The 27346-nt window shown below is 35.6% G+C and overlaps 1 protein-coding gene across 7 annotated transcripts in view; it reads right to left on the reverse strand.

The window, feature by feature from the left end:
• Window positions 1-27346, reverse strand: part of LOC131673540 (zwei Ig domain protein zig-8-like) — a 105338-nt gene that overhangs the window by 73537 nt on the left and 4455 nt on the right. For 3 of the 7 annotated variants that reach the window (XM_058951593.1, XM_058951589.1, XM_058951592.1), the window contains exons 2-3: window positions 21682-21866; window positions 3041-3266 (exon numbers count right to left, since the gene is read on the reverse strand). In XM_058951593.1, the coding sequence (XP_058807576.1) occupies window positions 3041-3266; window positions 21682-21849 (394 nt within the window). In that variant the 5' untranslated portion in view covers window positions 21850-21866. Of the gene's footprint in view, window positions 1-3040; window positions 3267-21681; window positions 21867-21943; window positions 22003-22100; window positions 22746-27346 lie in introns of those variants that run through there. The other 4 variants (XM_058951595.1, XM_058951594.1, XM_058951591.1 and 1 more) reach the window with 3 other exon arrangements.

The following is a 27346-nucleotide window of genomic DNA, read 5'->3' on the forward strand; positions in this document are numbered from 1 at the left end:
TTCATGAGAACCAACCATTAACACATAGATGGAATGTTATGTAGCCAATTCTGAAGACTCTTGTCATGACTAATACTGAACGTATGCAACATAACATGAGAACGTTTCGTATTTTCACAGAAGATAAAAAATGTTCTTGTTCATTTGATGTGAGATGTTTGGTATATCGTTGATGAAAAGCTCAATGAATTATACGAGTAAAAAAGAGTTGACACTTCCCATGACAAGTGAAACAAAAACACGTAGAACGAAAGAGAACGAGATGTGATGTAGTGGTTATTCGAGTGGCCTGGTTACAGGTTAGTTTGTTCATTGAGTGACAGCGGCTTGTATTAGTTATGGTTAATGGTCTTGAAGTGTATTCGTTGAACTGGAACAAGTGGATTGATCCTATTTGGATAATACATGTGTAATGAAGGAGGGAAAGACACGTGGAGTACGTTGTATTAGCTTTTCGAAACCAATTAGTCGAATTTGATTTGAAATGTTAGAAATGGGAATTTCGCAAAATTATATTTGACACATACGCTATTTGCAAATTAGAACAACCTAAAGCCAATGACAATTTTTCCCTTTCGTGTACAAACCGGATTCAACGCTAAAAAGTCGAATGAAAATTGGACTTGGGGGAGAAAAGCAGATCAAACGGAAGTATTAATCATGGCATTTGTTTTTTATTTAGTCCAACGTTGGATAAAAATGTCGCAGCCTGTTACCTTCATTATCAGCTAGCCAGACGGTGTTAATGTCTAGCAACCGTTCACTCAATTGCATTGAAATGATCGAATTTCTTCAGTATTTTAGTGCCGAATAAAATAATGGCTTCTTCTATAATGCTCGAGATTTTTTTCTACTACTACTACTACTACTACTATTACTATGCGCTCGTAGCTATTTTCCCTTATAGAACCGATCGTATAATCCCGTTGGGTTTCCATTGTTCGGAACTTGAGGCCAACTCGTACTGTGCGAATTATGCAACGCTAATCCCCTTGATTTCCGTTTCAAGTGTGCTCCGAGGTTTTTCATTCCGCTTTCCGCTGTTTTATATACAGCTCGCTTTGTTTATGGCTTCTCGAAATTGAATTGGCACTGCGTTTTATTTACTTTTTGTTCTTTCTCTCTATCTGTTGGCCTATAGTTTCCCTATAGAGGTATTTATATACTCGTATTTTGACGACCGAAAATGAGTGTTGGATAAATGGATCGTTTTAATGATCGACTGGTGGCAGTCTCTGAAGTTGCTATGTGCATTTGTACTCGAAGTGTCAAAGCTGTTAAAATTCTGCATAACAGTTTTCTAAAATACATCCACCTGTTTTGTAAATAATAAATTATGTAAATTATGTTATGTAATAATTGTGTAAATAATAAATTAAAGTGTCAGAAACAATAACTATATATCCTGTCTGTTGGTAGGAACAAAATTGTATGATAAATTGTTGAGCATGAACGACATTTCTCATTTAAAAATTCCGCATCGAAATTGAAAATATACAAATGAAAATTTTCACAAGATCATTTCGATATGAAATTTGATTGTAGCTTCCGTATTGCCAGTCGTATCAAGAGCAATCAATCGTTTTCAAGTATTCAATGCTATCAAAAATTTGCGAATCATCATCAATCCATTCGACTTTATCAAACAAACTTCCTACAATTTTAAACCATCTCCAATCAAGGGAAAAGTATCTATCGAAAGATATGCTGCAACACACGTCAAACAAGATTCCCTTGGTAGGAACTTTGCTCGAACGGTAATCTTAGCGATGTTGGACACAGAGTCGAGTAAACTTGCCGTCGCCGTCACCGGATGAAAGTTTGCCGCAGCTATGTTCGAAATTGGTTTGCGCGTCTTTGCTCCGATTAGCCATTGCAGCAATTTTCAGCGCTACGACGAAGAAATGAGAATACTTGCAAAAAACTCCTTTTTTCCCCTCTCTGTCGCTATATTGCGAGATAGAGAAGTAGGAGAGGGTGTGGCTGGTGAATATCTCGTCGCATACCTCTCTTGCCGGCGCTACTGCTGCTCGCGCTTAATTGAGCCGAGCATGATTAAATTTCCAAGTGCTCTGCTTGAGCGAGCTCCAAATGAACTTTTCACTCGAGGATTTTCTTTTACATCCGCACGCTTCGCTTGCTTCTTGGCCTTTTTGGTGATTGAATAATCATGGGTAGTCGAGAAGGGGGTGAGAAGATTATGCTTGTTCTGTGAGAAATTACTAATTAGCTCTCGAATAATTTTTACTGATGAGAATAGCGCTGGCATATTTGATTGTCTCTTCGAATGCGAAAATTCTGACTATGGTATAATCTATGGGTGCGGGAAATCGCAGGTCATGATGTACTTACCTTACTTTAATACAAAATAATTTATCGGTCCATTAAACAAACATACGTAGAAATAGGCAATGGACATTAAACAAATGTAAATTTACTATAATATAAAATGTTTTTCCATTGGAATACAACCATTTCTAAATTAAAAATCTCAGGGTAAGATTTGAAAGAGATAAGTAATTACAAATAGTATCAATATTTATTGAAAAGAATCATTCATCATTATTTTATAACTTGAAATAGACATAAGACAATTCGCTAGAGTTTCTTTATGAAACCTGTACATATTGAAAATGTTCATTGAAAAATTGAATTCGGCATTTCAAGTGGCATTAGTTCAGCTCAACTACGGAATTCGTGCAGCCAAATTGCATCTCTACATCTCTAGATTACAGGTTTTGGAAATAGCGTTATACCAGAATCAACAAACACGAGATTTAGGAAGTGAGAGCACCGAGCTTTCCAACAATACACGTGCGCGCGTATCAAATTTGTCATACAACTACGGCAGTCGTACTTTGTATGTGTGTGCGTGTGTCCGCGTGTATTCCCAGTTGTCTGAGCGCGATGAAACTATACACGCGCGGCCGAGCCAATTTGTACGGTTGGCAAACTAAGAGAAATTCCCGTGCACGCGGAGGCGGTGCTCGTATTGCAGCGCGCGAAAAGAGCGAGAACGAGTAAACAGCACAGTACTCACCGACAACATTGAGATGCACGAAGTGGCTCATGTGCGGAGTCGTGGACACTTGGCACTCGTAGATGCCGCTATCCCGATGTTGTGGAAACTTGATCTGCAACATCCAGTCGTCCGAGTGTACGTGGTGTATCGCTCGGAAGCGTTGGTCGTTCGTGTAGGTGTAACGGCCGATCGTCAGCAAGTGAATGTCCCTGTGTCGCACCCACGACACCTGCAGAGGAGACATCTGTAATTCACGGGCTCTTTTTGGGACTATTTCGGCAATTCTTATTTTCCATATTTTTTTGCTTTCTTGTTGTTCTGTTTTGGGTGATTGTATGTATCATTGTTTTGCAAAATGTATTGTGTTTTTACAGAGTAAAAAAAACGAAACGGCGAATATCGCATGTTAATTCAAACACACAAAAGCCACAGTCACATTGAATTATGCCAATATTTTATTTCATCTGTTCATTTGAATGCCTACAATCCGGTAAATTCACATGCAGATTAAACATGCCATTCGTAAATAGTCGACTGTTAAATGCGTTCACGATGGGCATCCCTAATGTATTTTACTGCGTCGGTGAGTTGATTTTGTAATTTCTCACATATGCATGCATATCAATGTTTACGCACGCGCAGTTGTTTATAAATACCGAAAAGGGTAGGCATATTTTGAATATTGCAATTGTCCGAGTATGTTTTCCATATGGGTATCACTGTAGATTTTTTAAGCTTTTCATTGTCTGCATTAAAGTTGAACAGTGCTTTTCGATAAACTAGTTCCATGTGAAAGTTGTACCGAAGTCGATCGAAAAAAAAAAAAAGAATAAAAGAGCGGAGCACAGGCTGTTTTCCTCAAACGACCATCGGTTCTCATTCAAGCGCTATTCTCGGCCCTCGACAATTACCTTTCGCAAGCGAGCTGCGCGCGAGAACAAAATAAAAAAGCAAAACAAGAAGCTCGCTTTCGCATCAAAGTATTCAACGAGCAATCGTCCAGTTGCAGTAGCGGTGCCTCAAGCCCCGGACACGATAATCCACTCGTGCCCCGTTAAAATTGCAGGAAATGAAGCCTTTCAACGAATCATCCCCCACTTTACTCACTCCTACTCTACTCCACCCAATCAATAGTATAGCGGGCAAAGGAGAAAAAAATGGATGGACGGGACTGGCCGCTAACCACAATTAAATTGGCGCGGCTATTCTTCGCACCCTTCGCGTATGCAACCAAATTAAAACGCCAGTGAACAGAAAATTAACTCGCGCTTTGATATTTTATGATAATTTTTTCACCCATTCTTCCTCCCGCTCTTTGCATATACAACTTGTACGCGTTTGATAACCAAGAGAAAACAAGTTCATCAGTATGTGATGGTGTCAGCAGTGCTACTTTCGAAGAATTAGATTATTCTACGTCATGAACTATTACCAGTGAAATGTTTGGGACAAGACAATTTTGTTGATAGTTAGACTTTATCATATGGAAATAGAACTCTAAAACTTTATATTAATTATTTTTTCCTGCTAAGTTTGACCTATATTGTAGCACGACTAAACTACATTATGGAAAAATTTTTCAATTGCTGTAGATTGAACGAAGAAGCCGTTGTTTGTACGTAAAACGTTAAAAAAAATCAAAAATGTAAATAACACAGCGGGGGCGATCGTTATATTCCAGTCGAGTTTACATTTCGTTACAGCTGGAGAAGAGGATATACGAGAACACGGTTTAACGTTGATACGTGAAAGTTTGATGAAAGACAGATACCGTATTTACACGGTAACCACGAAGACGAGAGATCGATTTGATCACGTTCGTCGTTGTAGTCATCGTCGCTCATTAATTCATTTTCCCCCTTTACTTTTTCGAGCTATAGAAGTTTACTTTTGTCAACGGTTGATAATCATTACGGCGTAGGTTCAAGAATTAATTGTTTTCTTGAAAAATATGAATCGCCATTCCGCTTCAATGTTACCAGCCTTTTTTAAACGCAATATGCTAAAGTTTGCTGATGAAAAACGGACGAATATTTTGCATGTGGTTATAGCTCAACTCAAGTTATAATTTTAGCTTAGAATAGTGCGCTGGTGAATTATTTTTTTTCGAAAAAAGTCATTCTTTCGTCGGGAATGCTGGGGAAGATACGCGAGCGTGATTTGGAAATAATCGCGGTTACTGCGCTAAATTCTTTCGTACATTCCTACCTATTTTAATGGATTTTGTGCTAGACTTTCTTCTACGCTCAGAAAGAAAAAAAACAAAATTAAGTGAAAGGATAAGAATTTTTTACCGAACTGTCTCCAAGGGTATCCACCACAGTTGTTAATTAGTTTAATATTCAATGAATTCTCAACGTTCTGATCAGATACTTATAGTCACTACGAGATCGCAATCGACAGAATTGTCATTCAAATTGAACACGAGCGGCTATAGTCCAGCGGAAGCATTATTTCGACCGACAATAGCTCGTGTGCCGAAAGAAGACTATACACAGCGACGCGTTCACCTCTAAAAGCATTTCCGAACGAGTCAGCGAATTTCCCCGACAAAGAAAAAAAGAGCTTCAGTTCTCTTTTATTGACGAGGAGGAGGCTGCGGCTGCTGCTACGCCAGGATAACGAATTGCGAAGTCGGCGATGTAAGAAAAAGAGATGCTGCGGTTACGTGCGCCGAGCTAAAGGGTGAGTGAGATAGAGATGCTGTATACGGTAGCCTTTACCTATTTGCTATTCAAGTTGCTTCTCGCGCGCACACGCTTACGTTAAGGCTTCTTTTGCTTGCGCCTTCTTTGCGCCCGAGCAAACCTCCAAATGGCCTCGGTCCAACCCGCCTATGCTACATTGCTTGTACGTATCCGCGGACCTTATGCTATACCGATGCTTCTTTTAATGATTTTTTATCGCTATTGCTCGGTTATATTGAGTAAAATCTATCCAGAAAACATTTGTGTTTGACCGTTTTTCCGCTGTTTATCGAGAATATTTATTCGATAGATATAAGATTTATACGTGACCCATTATTACTCGAACACGTAACAGTTTTTATACAATTGTTTATATACGATCGAAAGTTTTTACACACGCAACTTAATGCTAAATCTGCTTATGGACTTCTTGCAAATTCATATTAATGCCTATAAAGAGGATTATTAATAATATTGCGAACACGTTTTGCGAGAAAAGTTACTCTTAAGCTACTCGCTATCGACGATGTGAATTAATATGATTGGCAAGTGTGAATGATTCAAACGTTAAAGTTCTCACAACAAGTAAGTGCTTATGCCGTTACTATTTATCGCAGAAATTAACATGTTTCAAGAAATCGGAAAACAGCGACAGTTTGACAAAGAGCCATGAAATCAAATCCTCCTTACGACAGAAAGAAAAAACAAAAGCAAGTGCATGTGCGTATCAAGTATAATTATTCGCTCAAGACGACTACGACAGAGAATGGTGCTCTACTCAAAATTTCAGCAGCCATTTGAGCATCGTCAAATTTTACGAGGTTATTGCAAATACGTATAGCCAATGAAATAATCAATTCGAAATGGACCTTTCCAACTGAGTTCTCACAGGGGCTATCGAGTTATTAGCTATAGACTATTAATGGTGCAAAAATAATTTACGCGCGAGCCATTATACGAGTGCATTGCTGACGCTTATACAAAGAAAATGAAGTGAAGTGGAATGTCACTTTTTGTAATTAATCATTACTATTATGCTTAATGAAGGTTGATTCATCATTGGATTTGAATAAAAACATTGTGCGATTTCATATTTTACGACGAGTAAGTAATTAATATTCGTCTGTACAGTTTTCGAAATTATTTATTCATCGGGCTATGAATGAAAAATTGAAGTATGTATATATTGAATAAGTATATATGTAATTGAAGAAATTTGTTTCCTTGATTTGTCCTCCGCTAAGCATGATGTCGCAAAGAAACCGTAATTCTATAGATTAATTAAAAACAATTATATTGAATTGATTTCAGCTTTTTCGGTCAAACCGATATTTGAAAACTATTTCTTAAAAATTTTCTCTCGTAAATCATAATTTTGAACTAACATTCTTTTTTGATTTACTTTTTTTGCGGTAAGAAAAAGTAGTGGACTATAAAACTATTGCTCGTGTGAGTGTGTACGTGTGGCCCCGCATTTTCCATTATGAGTCTATTGATCATTTGTCTATAAAAGTCAGCTACCATTAAAAGGTGCTTTCCTCGTAAGCTTTTAAGAAAAGTACATGTTCGGTTTATTTACAAATCACTTATTCATAATACCCCGTCCAGATCTACAAAGGCAAATTTGTTAAACTTATAGAGCCGAAATGGATTCAATGCAATCGTATCAAGTTAATGGAAAGTAAAAGTAAGCCATCCTTAATCATTGGAGCACGTGTGTACCGAAAATAGTTCAAATATATCTAAGTAAGCAGTGACGTGCAGGGGCAAATATAACGCTCCGAGCATTGGTATTATATAGAATTCCAGTGTAGAACCCACAACTCGTTGAAGCTCCAATGTTGGAGATCCAACATGAGATGTACTCGTAAAGTGTCGGACGTCCAATGCTACGGGTCTCCAGACTGTAGGTCCAACGTTACGAGTCACATGCTGTAATTCCAACGCTTGAGTAAGACTTGCAGTATTACATTTACGACAAGTCTCGACATATGCATGCTTCAACGATAACGCTTGTTTTATTCCTTCTTTAAAACTCTCCCTTTCTAAAAAACATTAATCAACTAATGGTTCTAGGAAAGATAAAACATGCAACGTATATTTCCATTGGCTTTGTTCGTCAACGACCTACATTTAGTAATGGAATATGAGTGCAAACATTCGTATGTAACACGTTATATACTTTCATCTGTGGGGAAAAGGTAAAGACAAAGTCAAAGAAAGCAGCAGCTCGCGTTGGATTAAAGGTCGCAGCGCTCACGCCAACAAATCGAGAAAAAGGTTCGCAACAAAGACGCCCCGCACGAGAAAATTAGAGTGAAAAACAAAGAAAAACCAAAAACATATATGGAGGAGGTGGTGGATTTTCAATGTATAGAGAAAGTACAGCGCTTAACAAGAAAGATAAGAGAGAAACTCCAAGCTGCATACGTGTACACACACGTGTAGAGGGGAAAAGGGCTGGTCGCGTTGCTCAGAAAATTACTGCGGTGTATATGGCCATTTAAGCTGCTGCTGTTGCAAATTGCAGGTCGCGACTTTATAGATATGCCTTCTGACGTTAAATTTGAAACGGAACTCGACCGTAAATGTGCGAGGGTTGAGGGAGACAGAGAGAGAGAGAGAGAGAGAGAGAGAGAAAACTAGAGCTCGCTGGTGCAGCCTTTGCGTTCGGCTTCGCTTTTACGATGTAAAGTACTCCCCTTCTTTCGAAAAAGGAAATACCTAATTGGTCCCTTGTTATGAACTTCGGGCTTCTCTATTTTGTATGTTTGTGTGGTCGACTTGGAGCTTTATGTAGGTATAACTGTTTTCTTTTGAGGCGGTTTTTCGTTTCTTTTTTTTGCCTAATTTCTCTATGCGCCTTTCTGAAACGTACGGTCATAATTATTAGTTTGGTCTTTTGTAGGGTATTAATGCAAAATGGTTTGGTTTTATTATTTTTCCACGATAATTATATAGCAGAATAAATCTTGTTAGTTCGAAGGGAATGCACATAAGGCTATCTTCACGTCAATCGATAATTAGGTTTCTAACGATGAACCATTTTTACAAATAATTACAATGTAACAAAAACGACGTTCCTTTTTGATTCGAGGAAAGATACCGAGATGTAATAATTTTTCCTCGACAAAAGAATAAATTATCTCTTATAAAAGATATAATTGATTATTAGATTGAAAAAAAATTATTATTCCATACTAAGTATCCAACTGCAGCGCAGTATCTTACAGAGAATTAAAAAAGGAAATCCATTGTATTAAGTTCGTAGTACTCGTTTAAATCCCGCGAGAAAAGTTTCAGGTGTACAGCGACAGCGATTACCACATGTCTCATTAAATACAACTTTTCTCGTTGTATTTTTCATAGCGCGCACATTTTAAATTAACAATTAGAGCCTGCAAACAACGCATGTATATGTACACGAACGCAGCAGCATGCTAATTAATACTTGAAATTCATGAAAATTGTCGGTTGCGGTAGAGAGCTATAGCGAATAATTTATTTACAACACGTGTGTGTGCGTATATGCATTGTATTTCGCTGTGCGGTCAGGAAGACAGAGAGAGAGAGAGAGAATGTACCTGTTCGAACCATACTTGAAAAGCATGATAAAGAGCGATAGAGAGAATGTTTGGCTTTGCATCGTAAAAGTTTACTTTCGCTCGGTCGCTGTTTATGGGCCCCGCGTAACTTTTCCAAATTTTATTAAAGTTTACACGCGCTCATGCGGTTGCGTTGCGGAACGCCAACGAATTTCATTTGCATTAGCCTCTCTTTCTCTCCCTCATGTGAGATAGTTGGACGTTGAGTTATTCTCGTGTGTAAATTTCATTTCTGCGACCGTGTTGTGTTGCAGTTTCATTCGATAGCAAGAGGCTCTACAAAAAAAGAAATAAATAAAAGAGGAGCAGACGAATTCAAAGTCGTACGATGTTTTAAATGGTGATCGAGTCGAAAAGGCAAGAGCTATTTCCAATCTCGTGTGTACTTAGAACGGACTTACTGCTCGCTTTTTGTGAGTAATTTTAATTGAGCAGAAAATTTACTTTCAGACAAACATCGCCAAGTCCAGTGCCAGACAGACTGGTCTGACTAATCGAGGACGTAAACTACTTGTACTAGAAGTTTCAAGTTCTAATTGGTTGCCGCGCGCGCGCTCGCGTACTTTGAATCAAAGTTATTCGCTTGTAATTAAATTTAAGTTTGCAATTCAAGCGCGCTCACTTTTCTTACAATGTTAATCATAATACATTTATATGTCGGTTTGAGTAATTGCTACCATGATAATTTCACGTTGGATAAGGAATAAAAGCGATTTACTACAGGTGGTCGTCTCAGTGAATGATTCAGGTGCAATTATGTTCGTGTCGCTGATTTTGGAATTGAAGACCTTATTTGAGTCTAGATCTTAATTTTGCGTAATTAAATTGGATTTTTTAGCTCTTTTTTGAAAATTTAATCCATTAACGCTCACAGGATGGTTTTTCGAGAGCTGAGTTCGAAGGATTACCACGAAATGAATTTGAACGAGAAAAATTCAGAAATTACTTTTCCCTATGTTCTCGAGGGTACTCTTTCCAATGATGTTGATCAAAAATCTCAGCAAATAAGTTTTTCCATAAAAAAAATAAAAATAAATAAAAAATGCTTAATTTTTCGATAGAATTTCTTTTTTCAAATAGACTTTTCGATCCCTTAACATTTTGGACATACCTAAAACCTCATTATATTGCGGTCTCGATGTCTAAAATAAATATTAATAAGTTTAAGCGAACATGCAAAGTTATTATTTAAACAAAATGGTGGCCGATATCAAAATATTTTTTTTATTTTACGAATTTTTTCCTTGAAAATTTTAGATTTTTGTATAAATTTCCTTAGAACAAAATTATCTTAAAATTAATTAAAGAATATCCTCAAATGTTTTTAGAATGTTCAAAGAAAATTTAAGAGTATTGTTTAATCAATTTTAAGATAATTTTGTCCTAAGGAAATTTCTACAAAAATCTATAGTTTTCAAGGAAAAAATTCGTAAAATTAAAAAAAAATTTTGATATCGGCCACCATTTTGTTTAAACAATAAATTTGCATGTTCGCTTAAACTTATTAATATTTATTTTAGACATCGAGACCGCAATATAATGAGGTTTTAGATATGTCCAAAATGTTAAGGGATCGAAAAGTCTATTTGAAAAAAAAAATTCTATCGAAAAATTAAGCATTTTTTATTTATTTTTATTTTTTTTATGGAAAAACTTATTTGCTGAGATTTTTGATCAACATCATTGGAAAGAGCACCCTCGAGAACATAGGGAACAGTAATTTCTGAATTTTTCTCGTTCAAATTCATTTCGTGGTAATCCTTCGAACTCAGCTCTCGAAAAACCATCCTGTGAGCGTTAATTGATTAAATTTGGAATTATAACCATTCAATTGCACATACTCCGTGACATTTTTAATCTATCATCTACTTGCTGAAATATCATTTATATATAATAGAAATTTTTCTTTTCGACAAACTTTCATAACTATAACATAAACAAAGCTATGTATAATTATTTAAGTAGTTTTTTCATAACGTCTAATGCAATAAAACTACTTCTAGCTACTAATATACTACGATGTAACAAGATGTATTTAGATATTCATTTACATGTTGCAGTGTTGAGGAAATATTTCTCTTTTATTTACTTTACAACTCCTTAGCGCATTAGTTTGTAAACTATATCGGAGAAAAAAATGTTCATATCTAAAATATTATCATTCTTTTTTGCAACCGAAATCGAATATAAAATTGACAAATTTCACGAAAAAAATCGTAGTAAATAAATTAGTTGTTTTCAACTAATATTCTCAGAAAATACTCATACTATGTCCTCGTTGCACTGAAATGACACGCGACGACCATTTTCAACTGTATTTGCCTTTTCTCTCACTAGCTGCGGGTCCGCAGCCTCGCATAGAGTAAATATACGTTCTATCGACCCGACGCGCTCGCTCGCTTAGGCTCGCTAGATTCGACGACGACCACGGCCACTACTGCCATGACGACGTTCTGCCAGAGGTGTGGTTAGCCGCGAGCTCTTCCAATTTATATCGCCGCCACCGCGAATAATGCGACAACGCGTGATCTTGGGAAAGATTTGTTCGCGATAGCCAGTCTGCCTGATTATTATCTGATGATAAGTTCTAACGTTTAAATTATGGTCTTACTATTCAGATTTAACAATGCTGTCAAATAAATGTATGTTAATTAAGTGAAAGTTATTGTTCATAGTTCACAAGTTGAGTTGTGCTTAATATTTTTATATTTGATTTTTATATCTTGTACGTTTATAAATGTACAATCAATGGAGAATAGTTGACGTAGCTTATTTTTATTTATTTATTGATAGTCATCGTTTCAATATTCATCATCCATTTCAATGTATCTGCAATAATTCAAGCTAGTCAATCGAAGACGACAAAGACAAAATTCTTCTATTAATTGAATATCTTTAGAAGACTATTGTGGCTCCATGAAATAAAAAGGGATGGCTCCTTCAATCACCATGAATAGTAAAAAACAACAATCACTTTAAAAAACTACAATTTTTAGCGTGATTTATTATAAGCAATCGCACGTCATAATAGATACTAGTGAATCTAAGACTTTGGGGCACGACACTTCCTTTGTCAACGTGAGGGAGTTTTATTAATGATCTAGTTTTCCGTGATAAATTTTCGGCCGTTAGTTAAAGAATTAGTTTCACAGCATTGATGTATTGTTAGGAATTATCAGAGTTCAGTGAAAAAAGGGCAAATACTTTTGAAAATGAGATTGATAACCGTTACAGCTTAGTTTCTTAAAATACATTAAAAACAATTCATTACGTCCTTCATAAATACAATGATTATTTGACGATACGTTGCATGTGCAATTAGTACAAAAGAGGACGATTACTTTCAGTATTAATCCGAAATTCTGATCAATCAGAGACATTGGTATTGTTGTTCTTCGTCCGCGCATTGAAAAGATAGGAAACGCGCTTCGCGGAAAATCGGTGAGATAATACGGGGATCGTCGAAAAAAGCAAACAAAGAAGTGCCGAGCCTCGCTCCCGAGCAATCTATTACGTGAAATGCTAGTGGAGAAAACAATGGTGCATTGGTAGGTGGCTCGCGCAAGCCTCGGTGATCCTCGGGCTTGTCAGACAAATGAAAAGGTTAACGATGCCTGGCGGGAGAGAAAGAGCAATAACAACAACGATGTGCATGTGTGTGCACACATGCACTTTATGCGAGAGAGATTTTTTCATTCGGAAAATTTTGCTCGCCGAAAATTGAGTTTTCTTCCGCTATCGCGCATACACCATATACCCGCGACGGTTACAATTTATCTATTTTTTTTTCGGTTTATATTTTTTTGTTTTGTACATATACTGCGCCACCGCAAACAAATCCCAATCGTATCGTTTTGTTTCTCGCTCGTGCCCGCGGATTGTATTTTACTCGTTTTTTACTGCATTCTCTTTCGGCGAAAACAAGGGAGATTATTTTCCAGGGATTTAAATTATAAGAATGGAAAAACTCAAATGAGAAATCGAATAATTGAATCAGCTCGGTGTTTTGTTATGTGTTTGTTTTCATTGTACTGCGTCGTGAGTGAATTATTATATTTGTTATCGATTGAAAATGGCATGTGAATCTATAGAATTGATATTTTGTACCAATAAAACTTCTGTATAAATAACGGCTTTACGGCAAATGTATAAATTCTGTATAAATAACTGCTTTATAAAAGACTCATTTCAAATGTCGAAGTAAAAATGATTAATTATTTTCTTATTTAGGGAAAAAGTCTTGAAATTGCTATTGCTCAACAAATGTTATTTTAGTCCATATTTTGTCGTCTTTATGTTCAGCAAATTTTTTAAATTGTATAATAAATCCCTTGTCTAAATCCCTTGGTTAGAAGTAATTATTTTCAATTTTCTTTCATTCGAACTAATGAGAAGTTTTTAATTTCGCCAATCACATTGACTACTGTAATAAATAATTACATTTAGATTTATAAATTAATTATTTTTTTCAGAATATCAAGTTGCATATTTATCTCAAGAAAGAAATGGCCCAAGTAAATGAGGAACATTTTTAAATCGTTCATGAGGCATTTTCGCGCAGATATGTGCAAAGTATATATTCGCAGTCACTAAACGAACCACACGTAGCCGGAAAGGAAAAGCCGAGGCGAACGAAAAAACAGCGACTCGTTAATAAATTGTGCCTCATAACCTAATTTAATGGACCGCAGTAAAACCCCCAAGCTTATCTTTGGATTATGGCGCCCTGCGCTTTTTCCGGAAGTTTCTTGGTCGGTTCTCTCTCCCCTCTTTCTACAAACTTCCCCATCCCTTTTCATTCTCTTTTACCCGAGCTGCGCACTCCTCGCTCTCGTTCGCGTACTGTCAATTCCCCAAGGAGTCCTCGGTGCGAATTTTTCGTCTTTTTCAAAGAAATAGCCTGCTGCTACTTCTACCATACGCGGTAACAAGTTTACAGAAAGACGACTATTCAGAATCTTTTATAACATGAAATTATTTCATATTGTTACGATACTACTCTAGAGTAATGCCGCCGTAGAAAGTAGATTGCTCACAGCTTAGTCAGACACATCGAGAAGTATATCTACAATCATTTCCTCAAGTAACTGAACTAATTGAATTCTGCAAATCTTTCATTCATATAAGCAAACACGATGTGTGTACATGGTCTACTCTAGTCAACATTAATTTTATGAAACTCCTTTGGTATTTTCCGAGAGTCAGAAAGACAGAGAGAGAGCAACGCAAATGCATTCATGAGCACTTAAAAATACTTGTCGCGTACAAGCAAGTACTCTCGCGAGGCCACGACTCAAACGGAATTACGCCTTCTTTATCTTACTCTCATGTATACATTAAAATCTTAAAATACTTACAGAAGGTTGATGTACCTATACAGAGGTAGAGACTAGGAAAAACCGCTTGAGGTTGAATTGTCAAGTTGAACGATGTCGGAGATAAACAGCCGAAGAAAATATAGATTTGTTAGAGACCTTAATAACGTAATTAATGCTTTCAATAATCAAGGAAGCAGCTTATAATAATAATAATAGATTTTATTTTCCTTAGTTCGTGTACAGACTGCTATAGAACTCGTGTTCTCACATTTGCTCGTTCTTAGCGCGATGTAAAAATTATCGGACGACGCCGTGTCAATAAAACTTGTTTTATTGAGTTACGCTGGCTCTTCCTAATTCACTCTACTAGAGTAACAGCAATTCAATTTTCTAATAAAATATCGATTGAATAAGTCGATTAAACATTATATGCTGCACGGAAAAATGATGAGAACGAGCTTATGATAACTATTAACGTTTGATATTGCACGAGGGTTCAGATTGTTCAAAGTGAAAAATGAACTTGAAATTACATTACAAAGATTTTAAATAATTATGAACTCTTTGTTTCTCAAGTCCGAGGAAGACATTGTCGAGATAAAAGAGGGAAAAAAGTGAAGTATAATACGACAATTCAAACGAGACCAGAGACTCTTGAAGCTTGATTAGAATCTTGAAGTTACATTTGCGTAATTCAAATAGAGCAACGTTGCTTACCTGAGGTAAGAGAAAAAGATCGCTGGGAGTTTAATAATGAAGAAAATCATTCGAGATAATTGTGTGCGCGCTCTCGAGTCTCAAGTGTAATTACATCGGAGAGCGGATTTTTTTGACCTGCAAAGTTGAATTACAAGCAGAGCTAAGAATTATTAGTTTTTATACTTCGACCGCAGCCACACTAATGACTTTTCTCGCGCTTAATCAACTTGAGAGTAGTCTTCGACAAAATGTAAGTCTACCATCCCACTACGGAGTTCGCAGGAAGTTACTACTACGCGGGCGATGGAAAAGAAAAAAATGATAAACTTTTGATTTCTTGAACGTCTTTTTTTTCGCCTCCTTTTTTCCTGAACAAGGAATATAAAATTATGTAGGATAAGCGATTTCTTATTATGGTGAAAATGAAAATGATAAGTACATAAAAGCGCAGTATATAGCTGAATGACGTTCTCGCGGATATGATCTCACTTTCGTGTACTAGCGGCATTACGAAGGCTCTAAAGTTTCCAGATGAAAATTCATCAAGTTCATCCGCTTTTCGTGCCGCACACAAGAAATTGTCGATCCACGTTACGCTTGGCCTACAACTATACGCATCATTATCTCATGCCTACCGAGAGAGACAGAGTAAATCCTATGATATTTTATTAGACTACTATAAAGTCGTTTAAATATAGTATCTTTGATTCTTCATATGAAATAAAATTTTCAGTGCTCGGATTTTGTGTTTGACTGCTTGATTGATGATACGTGAAGACCATACAAAATTTAAAGAATTTATAATGACGAATGTTATTGTCATCAATACAAACCTCCCTACTAATAACAGTAATAATCTAACAGGACATTTAAACATTATAAATATTACCCGGAGTTAACAATTTGCTTGGTCTCTCCCAACGATATATCTCACTCACTACTCTCTCGTATTTCTTGTCGTATCTCATCATCGTATTGCTTTTTTCTTTTCTCTTTGCTCGCACCTTTTCATTCTCCAACACCTTTTCCTCAGCGAGCGCGCGCGAGCCTACCGTAAACATGAAGGATGTTGCTCGTAAGAAATGTATAAGTGCGATCGTCCAAATGTCGTTGGCGCACTTACGTACATACATTTATACGCGTTGCTGTCAAGTATGTGTATATGTCACATTTGATGGCTCCGTATACACTTTGCATTTGACGACGACGAAGACGACGACGACGCTGACGCTTGGAAATTTTTTTTACTCGTGTATTTCGTACGCGAGGACTGTATTTGTCGACTCATGCAAAGCTTGCGGATGTTTTTGATGTTGCGTGAACTACTTGATATTCCCGTCTGACTTTTTTTAAAATCTGATGTATATCGAGTGAAAATAGAGCAAATTTATCATTTTAAACATTTGTTGAGACGTGCAGCTATTTAATGACTAGATTTCATTTATAAATATATAAATAATATAGTAACTGGATTTCATTTATAAATATATAAATAAAATGGCAGAGTAGTCGAATAAGCAAACACTACTCTCATAGAACTAAATTTATATAAAAATATTGAAACATAAAAATAACAACAACACTAAAATAAAGAGAAATCGAAATCGAATAGGAGGCTTGTCTACGATATTTATTAAGTTGATTTCATTCGTTAACTAAACATTTGTTAATAACTTGCATCGCTGTACGTAATTCCTTCTGTTTTAATAACGCATGCAAAAAAAAACTAAAAAAGAAAACTTTCACACAAACGCGCAACGGCGTAATCCACCATGATTCGTTTCTGTTTTTTCGAGCTTTCATACATCCTTTATTTATTGCGCGCGACCACTCGTTTTTTTGAAAAAATAAATCAGCCATTAGGGCACTACGCAAGCGTGCTTTCTAATATCTCTAGAAAAATTACATGGAAGGTAGGGAATGGAGGGTGGTCACCGCGTTCCCTTTTTTTTATTATGCTGCTGCTGATGGTAAAGGGTGCGATGAAGTAAGTACGACATTTGCATTCGAACTTGGTCTCGCAAATCCGTGCAGGCTTAAATATGCGCATATTGTACGTACCATTTCTACGTATTGTAAATGCTAGAGCTTTTGAGCTTTTCGTTCTTGTTCGACCCGAACGATAAGAATTTTTTCGAATCTCTGAATTTGTTTGGTTATTTTTTTCGATTTTAATGTTTTTATGCAGTTTGCAAGTCTTAATTAACGAATTTTCAATAAATATTTCGAATGCTACTTTGGATTATGAATACAAGTTTTTTTAATCGTATTTTACAACTCACTTTCTACTTAAACTCTCTTACATAAATCAATCCGTAACACTATGAAATTTCTGTGAACTCTGTGTTTCTATTTTCAATTAGTTACTCTATTTTCAGTAATCCACAGCTACGTGGATAAATAAACTTGATTCGTCTGTCTTAATAGGAATTGGCGACAAAATGCATACATTGGCCACAGGTTAATTAGTTGGATAACCGTGGCATCATCCGAAGATACACAGAAAAACAGATACTCGCGTGACGCATACGCACACACATATACACATACTGCAACTGAGCTAACAAATAGAACTAATCCCAAGCGACGAGATGCAGGGAGTTGCGGTTTGAATTCTCGCTCACTACGTCAATTGTTATCGTTTCATTAACTTGACCTGATTATCGCCTGGTCCACGAAGTAATGTATGAAAACACTTTAAATAATATAATTTTAAAAAAATCCATTGGGCTTGGGATACTTTAAAGAGAACTTTTTTTACTATCCGAGGCATTTCGTTAGCCAAGGGACATGTCTAAAGTGTGAACCCGTTATTAACAGAGAATTTTTTTAGGATGGTTAGACATGTGAAAGTTGAATTAAACTTTGAATAGTTCTCACGTTATTCAAGAATTAAAAATAGATTATGTATTTGACGTTCAATTATATATATAATTGAACGTCAAATACATAATCTATTTTTATATATATATATATATATATAATATATATAATTATATAATAATATTAATAATATATATAATATTAATAATATATAATAATATTAAATATAATATTAAATATAAATAAATATAATAATATTAATAATTATATAATAATTATATAATTATACATATATATAAAAATAATATATATATATATATATATATATATATATATATATATATATATATATATATATATATATATATATATATAATTAAAATGTAACGGCAATTTTGCGTTTATCAATGAATTTTTTATACAAAGTAAATACATCCATAAGGCTTCGTTATTGATTTGATCCTATATATGCAGGTTACCAAATAAGTCACTTTATTTTCAGCCTTGATGAGATCAATCCAGTATTTTAGGTCCAACAGAAATATTGACTAAATATAGCTGTAATATCACTGCAGTAGTATACGTAGTTTAATCACGACACGCGCGCGAGAAAATGTTTAATCAAGCGTTCAATCTACATTTTTCATCGGCCACAAATCTTTATGGCGCATCATCCAAATTAAGACGTAAAAAAAGGCGTCGCATACGTATTTTAACATAATATTGATCTCATGCGCGAACCCTCGGGTGTATCTCTAAAAGAGGACCCTTTTTTATGTGTGCAGATGAAATCCATTGAAAGAAAAGAGAAAATACATCAGTCATGTCAATTGAACGTGTAGATGATGTCTTTCTTTCCATTTTATTTCTGCGTGCGGTTGACGATTGTATTACGTCCGAAACGATTTGTATCAAATCTGTAAGATTCATCAACATACTCAGAATACTGATAAGATACATCAATTATTTTGGAAATTTCATAGAAAAAAATGATAATGTTTTTATTTAATTTTAATCTATACTATTCACTTTGAATTTTTATTTATATTAGCAATTATAAAATAAACTACCTAAAATATCATAATTATTTCAATTATTTTGAGAGTTTCAATCATTCTAATGAAAATTTCAACAAGTACAGCATCCGATTACCGAATACGTAGAGAGAGAGAGAAAGAGAGGAGGGGGAGAGAGACAGAGCATGCACGGTTAAATATTAGCATTAACCGTTCGATGTAACAAGCTTCTCTCTGCACATCGACAATGCTATTCGTCTGAACTGACGTGCACATGCATTGGTTGCCTAGTTGCGTCGGTCTCAGCTGTGCCCGAGGTGCAATCGAATTCTATATGTCTACTCAGGATTGCTTCTACGAATACTTTTTGTTCTTTTACTCCTCTTCGTATTTTTCATTTTTTCCTTCTCATCTTTTTCTTTTTATTCTTTTTATGCAAATTATAATGGCCACTCTCGAGAGATTTCCTAGACTCTCGACTCTTGATTTATCGCCTCGAGATAACCAACTTTTGAATTGGCTGGTTGCGAGGACGCAAAGCATGCAGGTTAACAAAACTTAAATTATCTTTTCTTTTTGGGAATGCTTATGCTATTTGGTTTATTAATGTACAATTTAGACGTCTCGACAATAATACGCGTATTCAAAATGTTGCTCAAAGGATTAATTAATTAATGGTTAACCTTGAGTGGTTGGTCAAGTAAATGTTTTTATTTATCAAAACAACTTGATTAGAAATATCGTGTAAAACAAATCCAAGTATTGACCCCAAACATGGTAATTGATCATTACTGTGATTTCTCTCAAACTACGCAACAACCTCGAATCACAAAAATCGAAGCTACAAGTGAACTTTAACGAAGAGATTATCTATGAGTGGAACAGTCGAGGTTTCGAAAAGCTCGCTAGATAGAAAATTTTCCATCAGCGACTGATTAATCGATTGTAAATATTTGTTCGAGTAAGTCTGGGAACGTTTTAGCGCTAATACGAGTTGCGACGCGTTCCTGGCGAAAAAGAAAAGAGGAAGAAACGAATAAGAAGCGGAGTGTGCAAAAAAAGGAAGCATGAAAAGCATGCAGTCGACATATATATAGCAATGTCAATACTATCAGCGCAGTCAAATACTCATTGTCGGAGCTAAAATGAAGAAGATTTTATGCTTTCAAGTCAACTTTAATGTCTGCTACAGATATTGATTACGTGTGTTCATTCCTGCTCGAGATACGCAAATTGCTCTAATAAATTTATATATTTTCCGGATTTTTCCGTAATTTCAACTTCTACTTTAAGGTTTATCGTTCGTATATCGATTTTTCCTTTGTAATTTTAACATTTCGGGTTCAAGCCATTTGATGTCTAATGCAAAGAAGCCATTACTCGTGCTAAATATTGACTGACTGTGCTTAACGAGACAACAAATATTTAGACTTCACTAACTGCTATTCGCAATGCATTAAGATACATCCGAAGCTTGTCATTAAAAAAATTATTATTATTTTGAAATCTTAATAAAGAAAAAGGTTTTCCTTGATTTTATGTTTTTAAAATAAAGCCTGTTATCAGCCCTACCGTTGGCGTAAATATATATCATGTTTCAAATGCAAGAATAACGAAATTACTTAATAACTAATAACAAAAATAATTAAATTATAAGTCCTATTCACGGTTTCCACAAAAGATTGCTTCTATGGCAATTCAAGAAAAATGGTTGTTCGCGTAACAAAAATAGCTTGCACTTGCGAAAAAATCCAAATAAAATTGTCAGAGAAAAAAATCAATACAAAAAAGGACGCGTGACCATTGAAGTACTATGTGCCATGTACCTTGAAAGTAAGTGTGCAGTTTGTACGTGCCGTTGCAATTTCTCATGTCATCGAACAGGAACCTTATAGTTTAAATTGAATCTTATTTTGCGAAGGAACTCTGTGAAATCGACAACTGCTGGACATTGTCAGAGAGGCGCTGACGTAAAACAGGGAGGATATTGGCTTCGAGATTGGAAATCCTTTATCAAGAGATATTTTCTTTTATCATTCGACGCGCTCGCGCGCGAGTAAGAAAGGTCTTCATTTTGGAAAACATTTTCTCACTTGAAATTGGGTCACATTTTTCCGCTTGTGTCAGGTGGAATTATAAATAAAAAAAAGAAGCGATGAAAAAATATTTTACGTTTTTCTACTGTCATTAAAAATATATTATTATCAGTTTAAATACTAGACCAACTTCAATTTACCAAAAAGCATTTTCAAATTTTAATAACACACTTAGCGAAAATTTTGATACCTCCAAATCAAAAATAATTTTTACGAGATACGTACAAATAGTTAGTTTGATATTTCAATGAAATTCAGGAATATTCGTAGAAAAGCTTAATAAGTTTTGATTTTGTAATTGTGGTACGTTGAAATTATTCTGAGTTTACGAATGGCATGTGACTATAATAAGAGCCGCATTAATAAAATGTGTATATGGATACGACGATAAAAATTTGAATGCAAAGACACTGACCGTTTTGTTGCCTAAATTCTTCACCCTACAGTTGAGATAAGTCGTCTTTCCCAATAGTGCCGTCACGTTTTTCGACGCAGTTTTGTCGATGTACGGACCCGTCCGTGACGTCTCGTCCAATGTGTTTTGGTAGCTCTCAGCACCTTTGCCGCTGCTGCTGTGCAGCATACTCGATACGTGAACCACTGCAATTAAAAATATAGATCTATTATAGAGAAATTATTATTTGACACAAACACATTTTTTTATAAAAATAACGAACCAATATAATTATTGCGATAATCAAAAAGTTGACTTTCGAAGGGTCAGACGTTAAATTATCTATAAGAATTTTGTCTTTCAATAGACTTAGTAAGCTTCTGCAGTTTTCGATGATAAATTCTTCCAATGAACATCATTAGATTATCAATCGAACTTACCAATGTATGTTCCCGAACTTATTACTATCGTAATGTTGCCCAAATGCAGATAGTTATACACAGATTCGTTAAAATTCCCGCTCGCAGAACTGGCTTAGCCATATCGCTGTGAAGTGCTGACCTAATCAAAGCGTCCGTCGAAACCACGCGGCGGCGGCGGCGGCGGCAAAATGAACAATTGCGTCTCACTTATTAACGTATACGCGAGAGGCCCAAGCAAGCGCAGCTATTTAGTCGGGAAAGTGCATTGGTCGTATTATCACTCTCGCACCCGACGAGATCTCGTGTAATTGAAGAGAGAGGGGAAGCTGCGCCCAACAATTATTCTAATTTACTTGTGTGGACCGCGTTATCTGCTAAATATTTAACTCTTAGCGGTTCGATTTTTCGTAGTCAGTGATGTGTTGTTATTCAGTGGTTTTTAATTAACCAATTACATTTTTTTCAAAGAGCATAATGCGTTACACGTGTAATTTCGTAGTTATAAAGCATTAATGTGGTAATAAACCGTGGGAGCGATGGTATAAAAACTCAAGTAATTTTGAGATATGTCAAATCTATCTTTACATTTTTTTATATTCTCTGAAAGCTGAGATTAAAATATACGAGTTTGTATGGATAAACGTTTTAATAAATTATAAGGTTCTGCAAGTTGTGCGATCATTCTCTGCTTTTGAGTTTTATTTTCAAGTAAAATTAATGAAAAATATCGCGAGTAAAAAGAACATCGATTTTACCTTAAAAACTACTAAAGAAGCGGAAGTATCTACATTTACACGGAACTTTTTCTTTGACATTAAAAGTACGCTAAAGCAACTCCGGCACTCTTATAAAAACATAATCGTAAGCTTTTACAGCGAGATTAAAAAATAAATCAGCATAATATCTTATTAATGCTAGGTCATTGTTGAAAAATAAAACGAACCTTAATAGAGCGGAAAATAAGGAATATCCCTGTAATCGAGTATAAAATTGGTACTTATGTGTATATGTACGTATGCACATATACGGAATGGTATATAATGCGAAGGTATGAGGCGCGATGATAACAGGTTTTATGTAATAACGAGAAATTTGCCCCAGTTACAACAATGCTGAAAAAAGAGATAAGTTAATTTTTTCCGAATTTGCTTTTCCATGTGGAAATATGCTCGATGTTATATATATAGTACGAAATTGTTGATTCGCGAGCGTGAGAGTTTGAACTACTCTGGTCAGTCGGCTGATCTCTGGCAATTGGCATTTTTGCTGTCGGCGAGAGAGATATTGGCACAGTTTATTCGGACATCAATCGAAAATGAAAAGTGTCACTCGGTAAACAATTTAGTTTTTCTAAGCTCCAATATCAACTTTTGATATATTTAATTGGCAAAATTCATGACGGCTTCGTTATTATTTTTCAGAAGCTCTGCAAAAAAATGAAAATGTTTTCCAAACCGAAATAAGCAAAATGCATGAAGTTTGTATATTATTCATCTAAATACTTAGACTTTCTGGGTAAATAAGCTATAGAAAATCTTTAGCAAATATCTACTTTAATGTTTGTTATTAACGCTCTCATACTGAAATTGAAGCGACGCGCACCGTAATGAGCCGAAAGTCAAGGTTGGATAAACTAAAACTGTTTCATCAGCACGTTAGGTACAAGTTAATTGTAAAGTAATTGAAAGCCTGCGCGGCAATTATCAAACAAATTATCGGGCAAACTATGATTCGTCTAGGCCTCGTGATGTAGGTCACACGAATTACTCCATGGATTTGGAAATTCTGGCGCACGCGAAGACGCAAATAAGATATATATGTGTGTAGATAACGTCTTAAGAGCCGTGGCCCCAAAAAGTCTTTAACTGCCGATCAAAGATCCATTAGGGTGTCGCACAAGCGCCTTATCTCCACGATGTTGCTCCATTAGGCGCTACTCTCTCCAAGGTGCGAACCGGCCGCCGAGCTTACACTCTCTTTTTCTTTTTTTTTTTTCTTGTTCGCGCTCGCGGCTCGTAAAGCTTCAACACTGCCGCTGCCGCCGCTGCTGTGAAAATCCCCGAGAAATTTCGAGATTTTACGGGCCACGTACTTCCGTCGTAAAATATTCGTGCCCCCGCGCGCACCTGATGCAGCTAGAGAGCTACCCGCGTTGGTTTCTTTTCCTTTTTTTTCGAAATGTTATTGCATGAGCGCGAGTTCAGTTGTAAATTTTTGAGTGTTTGTAAAATGTCTTTGATGCGTTTTTATTAATAATTTTTATACCGTGTGTCCAATAGTACTACTTTTGCATGAGTTAACGAGTGGTTTAAATCGATCGCGGGTGACATAATTCGGTAAATAACAAATGAATGGTTTTGCGAATTCTGATTCTATTCCGAAGTTCATGACTGCGAATGAGTCACTACGTAAATAGTCAAATCTACGTAGGATGAAAATGTGCTTATGTAAACATTAGCCACCGCAAACTAAAAAACTAAATGATCGTAATATATTTTTTATTGCTCGCCTTTTGATTTCACGCAGAAGTCACAAGCCAAAAAGACGCTAAAGCAGATAAACAAGCACAGAGTTTTCTGAAAGCAGTAAAGTCACAGAGAAACAGAGATAAGATGTACATGGCGTATAAAGGCTAATAAAAATATCTAGTATCCCGAGTAGCCCGCAAGACGAAGATAAACGGCACGATATGGCACGTAGAACGATGTTTTTTTCCCAAAAGACGAGAGAACGTAAACTCTCTATGGCAAATCGCCATTATGATACGATATATCTCGATGAAATTATGCTGGCGTCAAAAAAGTTTTTTTTTCATCTGATTTATTACCTGCCGTGTATCGATTGTAACATATTGATCGAGAAAACGTATTTCTAGAGATTTCTGTTTAAAAAATAATAGATAAGTGTCAAAGTCAAATTTTCACAAAAGAAAATGGAATTTGCGTGTCTGCATTTTTAATGCCATCGAATTATTTTGATATCAAAAGACTGCGTAAAAAGATAAAGCGGAGAATATTCTGGTAGATGACGATGCTGAAGTATGAAGGATGAAAAATTCTTGCATAAATACCGAATGCATTAAATAAACTTAAATTTTCTTTTTTAGGTCAAATTTATTTGGAATTTCAACGAAGCTGTAGTGCAATGTAACATATAAGCTTGTCGATTTTTTTCTTGAATCGAATTTAATCTGATTCAGGGCCTTATCTAATCTAACATATCTTTTTACACATGTGCAAACAAACGCAACGAAAAATATGAAGCTACTTAGAATGCATATTCCTCAAACTCTTTTTTAAGCGGAGCATTTAGATGCCTAACTTGGTCGTGTGTATCCGCGGCTGCAGAGGAGATTTTACATGTGTTTATAGCACCAAGTTCAGAGTTACGAAGCAGTTTTTAGTTGAGCCAAATGGAGAAGTAAGGAAATTGTAGGGTAATAGAAAAAGTTTTTGAATTCGTGGTTATTGGCTGCGTAACTTGACTTGAAGTATAGCTACTGTGATACACGCGTGTATGTAATCGAATATGTATACTGAAAATCGAGTTACCAAGCGAATCGAATGAAATTCTTCCTAAGATGGTTGTTTGAGTACTCTTACAGTGTATTTTCAAAAACGCAGAAAAAGTTCGATCATACGACCAAAATAAGGCACACGTTTGAATTTAAATTCATGAAAGCTCATTCGTCTCATTCTCCGAGGAACTATTCAAGTCTAATTATGTTTAATTAATTTCATCCTATTACATACTGACAATAAGAAAACTCACCTGTCACGCATTTATTCCAGAAAATTGAGTAACTCAAATTGCCTCGCATAATCGAATTTTCGCCGTTAGCATCGTATGAGTCATTAGCGTGGGTGAGAAAAAAAGCAAGAACTCGCTCAAAAGTTTTTTTCATCCCTATCGATCGACAAAATGCTCGCGGCAGTACTGTAAGCGTGGTATAGGTAGGTAGATGCTTGCGGGAGAGCAATTAGCGGTAAACGCTGGGAAATAAAAGCTCAGGCGCAAGAGAGCGACGCTAATCGGCCTCCTGGACTAATTCCCAGGAATCATTCTGCGGTGGGATTAATAGAGTACTTCTATTGGCAAAAGAGAACCATTGGATTTGATCAAATTTGCTTTATTAGGTTAAACGAGACTTTCTTTTCTTTCGTTCTCTCTTGCGATTTAGGCCACCAGCTTGAAATAAAACGCAAAAATACTTTTTTGTAACAATTATGAAATACAAAATGAATTCAGGGATTAATCCTGAACTCATTTGTATTTTTCAATTTTAGTCCACCAAGTCAAAGCCGTGCTCTGATGAGATTGTAGAAACATACTTGTTACGTCATTTTTGCTCGTCATTTATTAGCATTTGTCAATCTACGTTCCTTGCATAAATAATAATTCCTCGCGCACGTTTTGATGAAGATAACACCGGCAAGTCGACTGAATAGAAGAGGAGACGAGAGAGAGAGAGAGAGAGAGAGAGAGAGAGAGAGAGAGAGAGAGAGAGAGAGAGAGAGAGAGAGAGAGAGAGAGAGAGAGAGAGAGAGAGAGAGAGAGAGAGAGAGAGAGAGAGAGAGAGAGAGAGATACTTTTAGATAGTAATTTTTCTTTCGTGATTTTCTTTTTTCACCTCACATTTAATAATCCTCGCTTAAGTGTTTGTTATCTGAAACTATTAAAAAGCGAGAACATTTGTCGTTTAAATTTTTCATTTCAATCAAATACCAAATACTGAAAACTCTATTATACCGCAAATTATTTTCTACGAATTATACAGTAAACATACAGTATATAATTATACAGTAAGAATGAATTATACAGTAAAGCTTGGACTTTGTATCACTATGAATCTACTCTACGTTATTATAAAATGAATCTTATAGAAATTATTATTAGTTAGTGAACGTTCTACTACTAATTAGTCGCAAAAAAAACTTCGTTTTTGGAACTCGAATTAAAAATCATATTAAATTTTCTTTATATTTTTGCCACTTAGCCATATACTGCTGAAAGCAGAAATTATCGCTAAAAGCACCAAGTTTTTATAACAGTATTGTACTTTCCTTACAAAAGTTTCATATTAATAATGAACCGTCAAGTTGTAAAGAAAGTGGTGGGTTTAGAACAAAATATTATCAATATTGTGAAATTTGTTTGCAAGTTGCATATATAAACTATAAAAATGAAAAGTACAATCTCCAAACCTCCACACTCTTCCATACTCCATCACATTTGAAAGGTTGGCCTCTCATGAAATAAAGTAG

Source organism: Phymastichus coffea, unplaced genomic scaffold (genome assembly GCF_024137745.1).
Source record: "Phymastichus coffea isolate CEN01 unplaced genomic scaffold, Cenicafe_Pcof_1.1 PCOF00183, whole genome shotgun sequence".
Lineage (NCBI taxonomy): Eukaryota > Metazoa > Arthropoda > Insecta > Hymenoptera > Eulophidae > Phymastichus > Phymastichus coffea.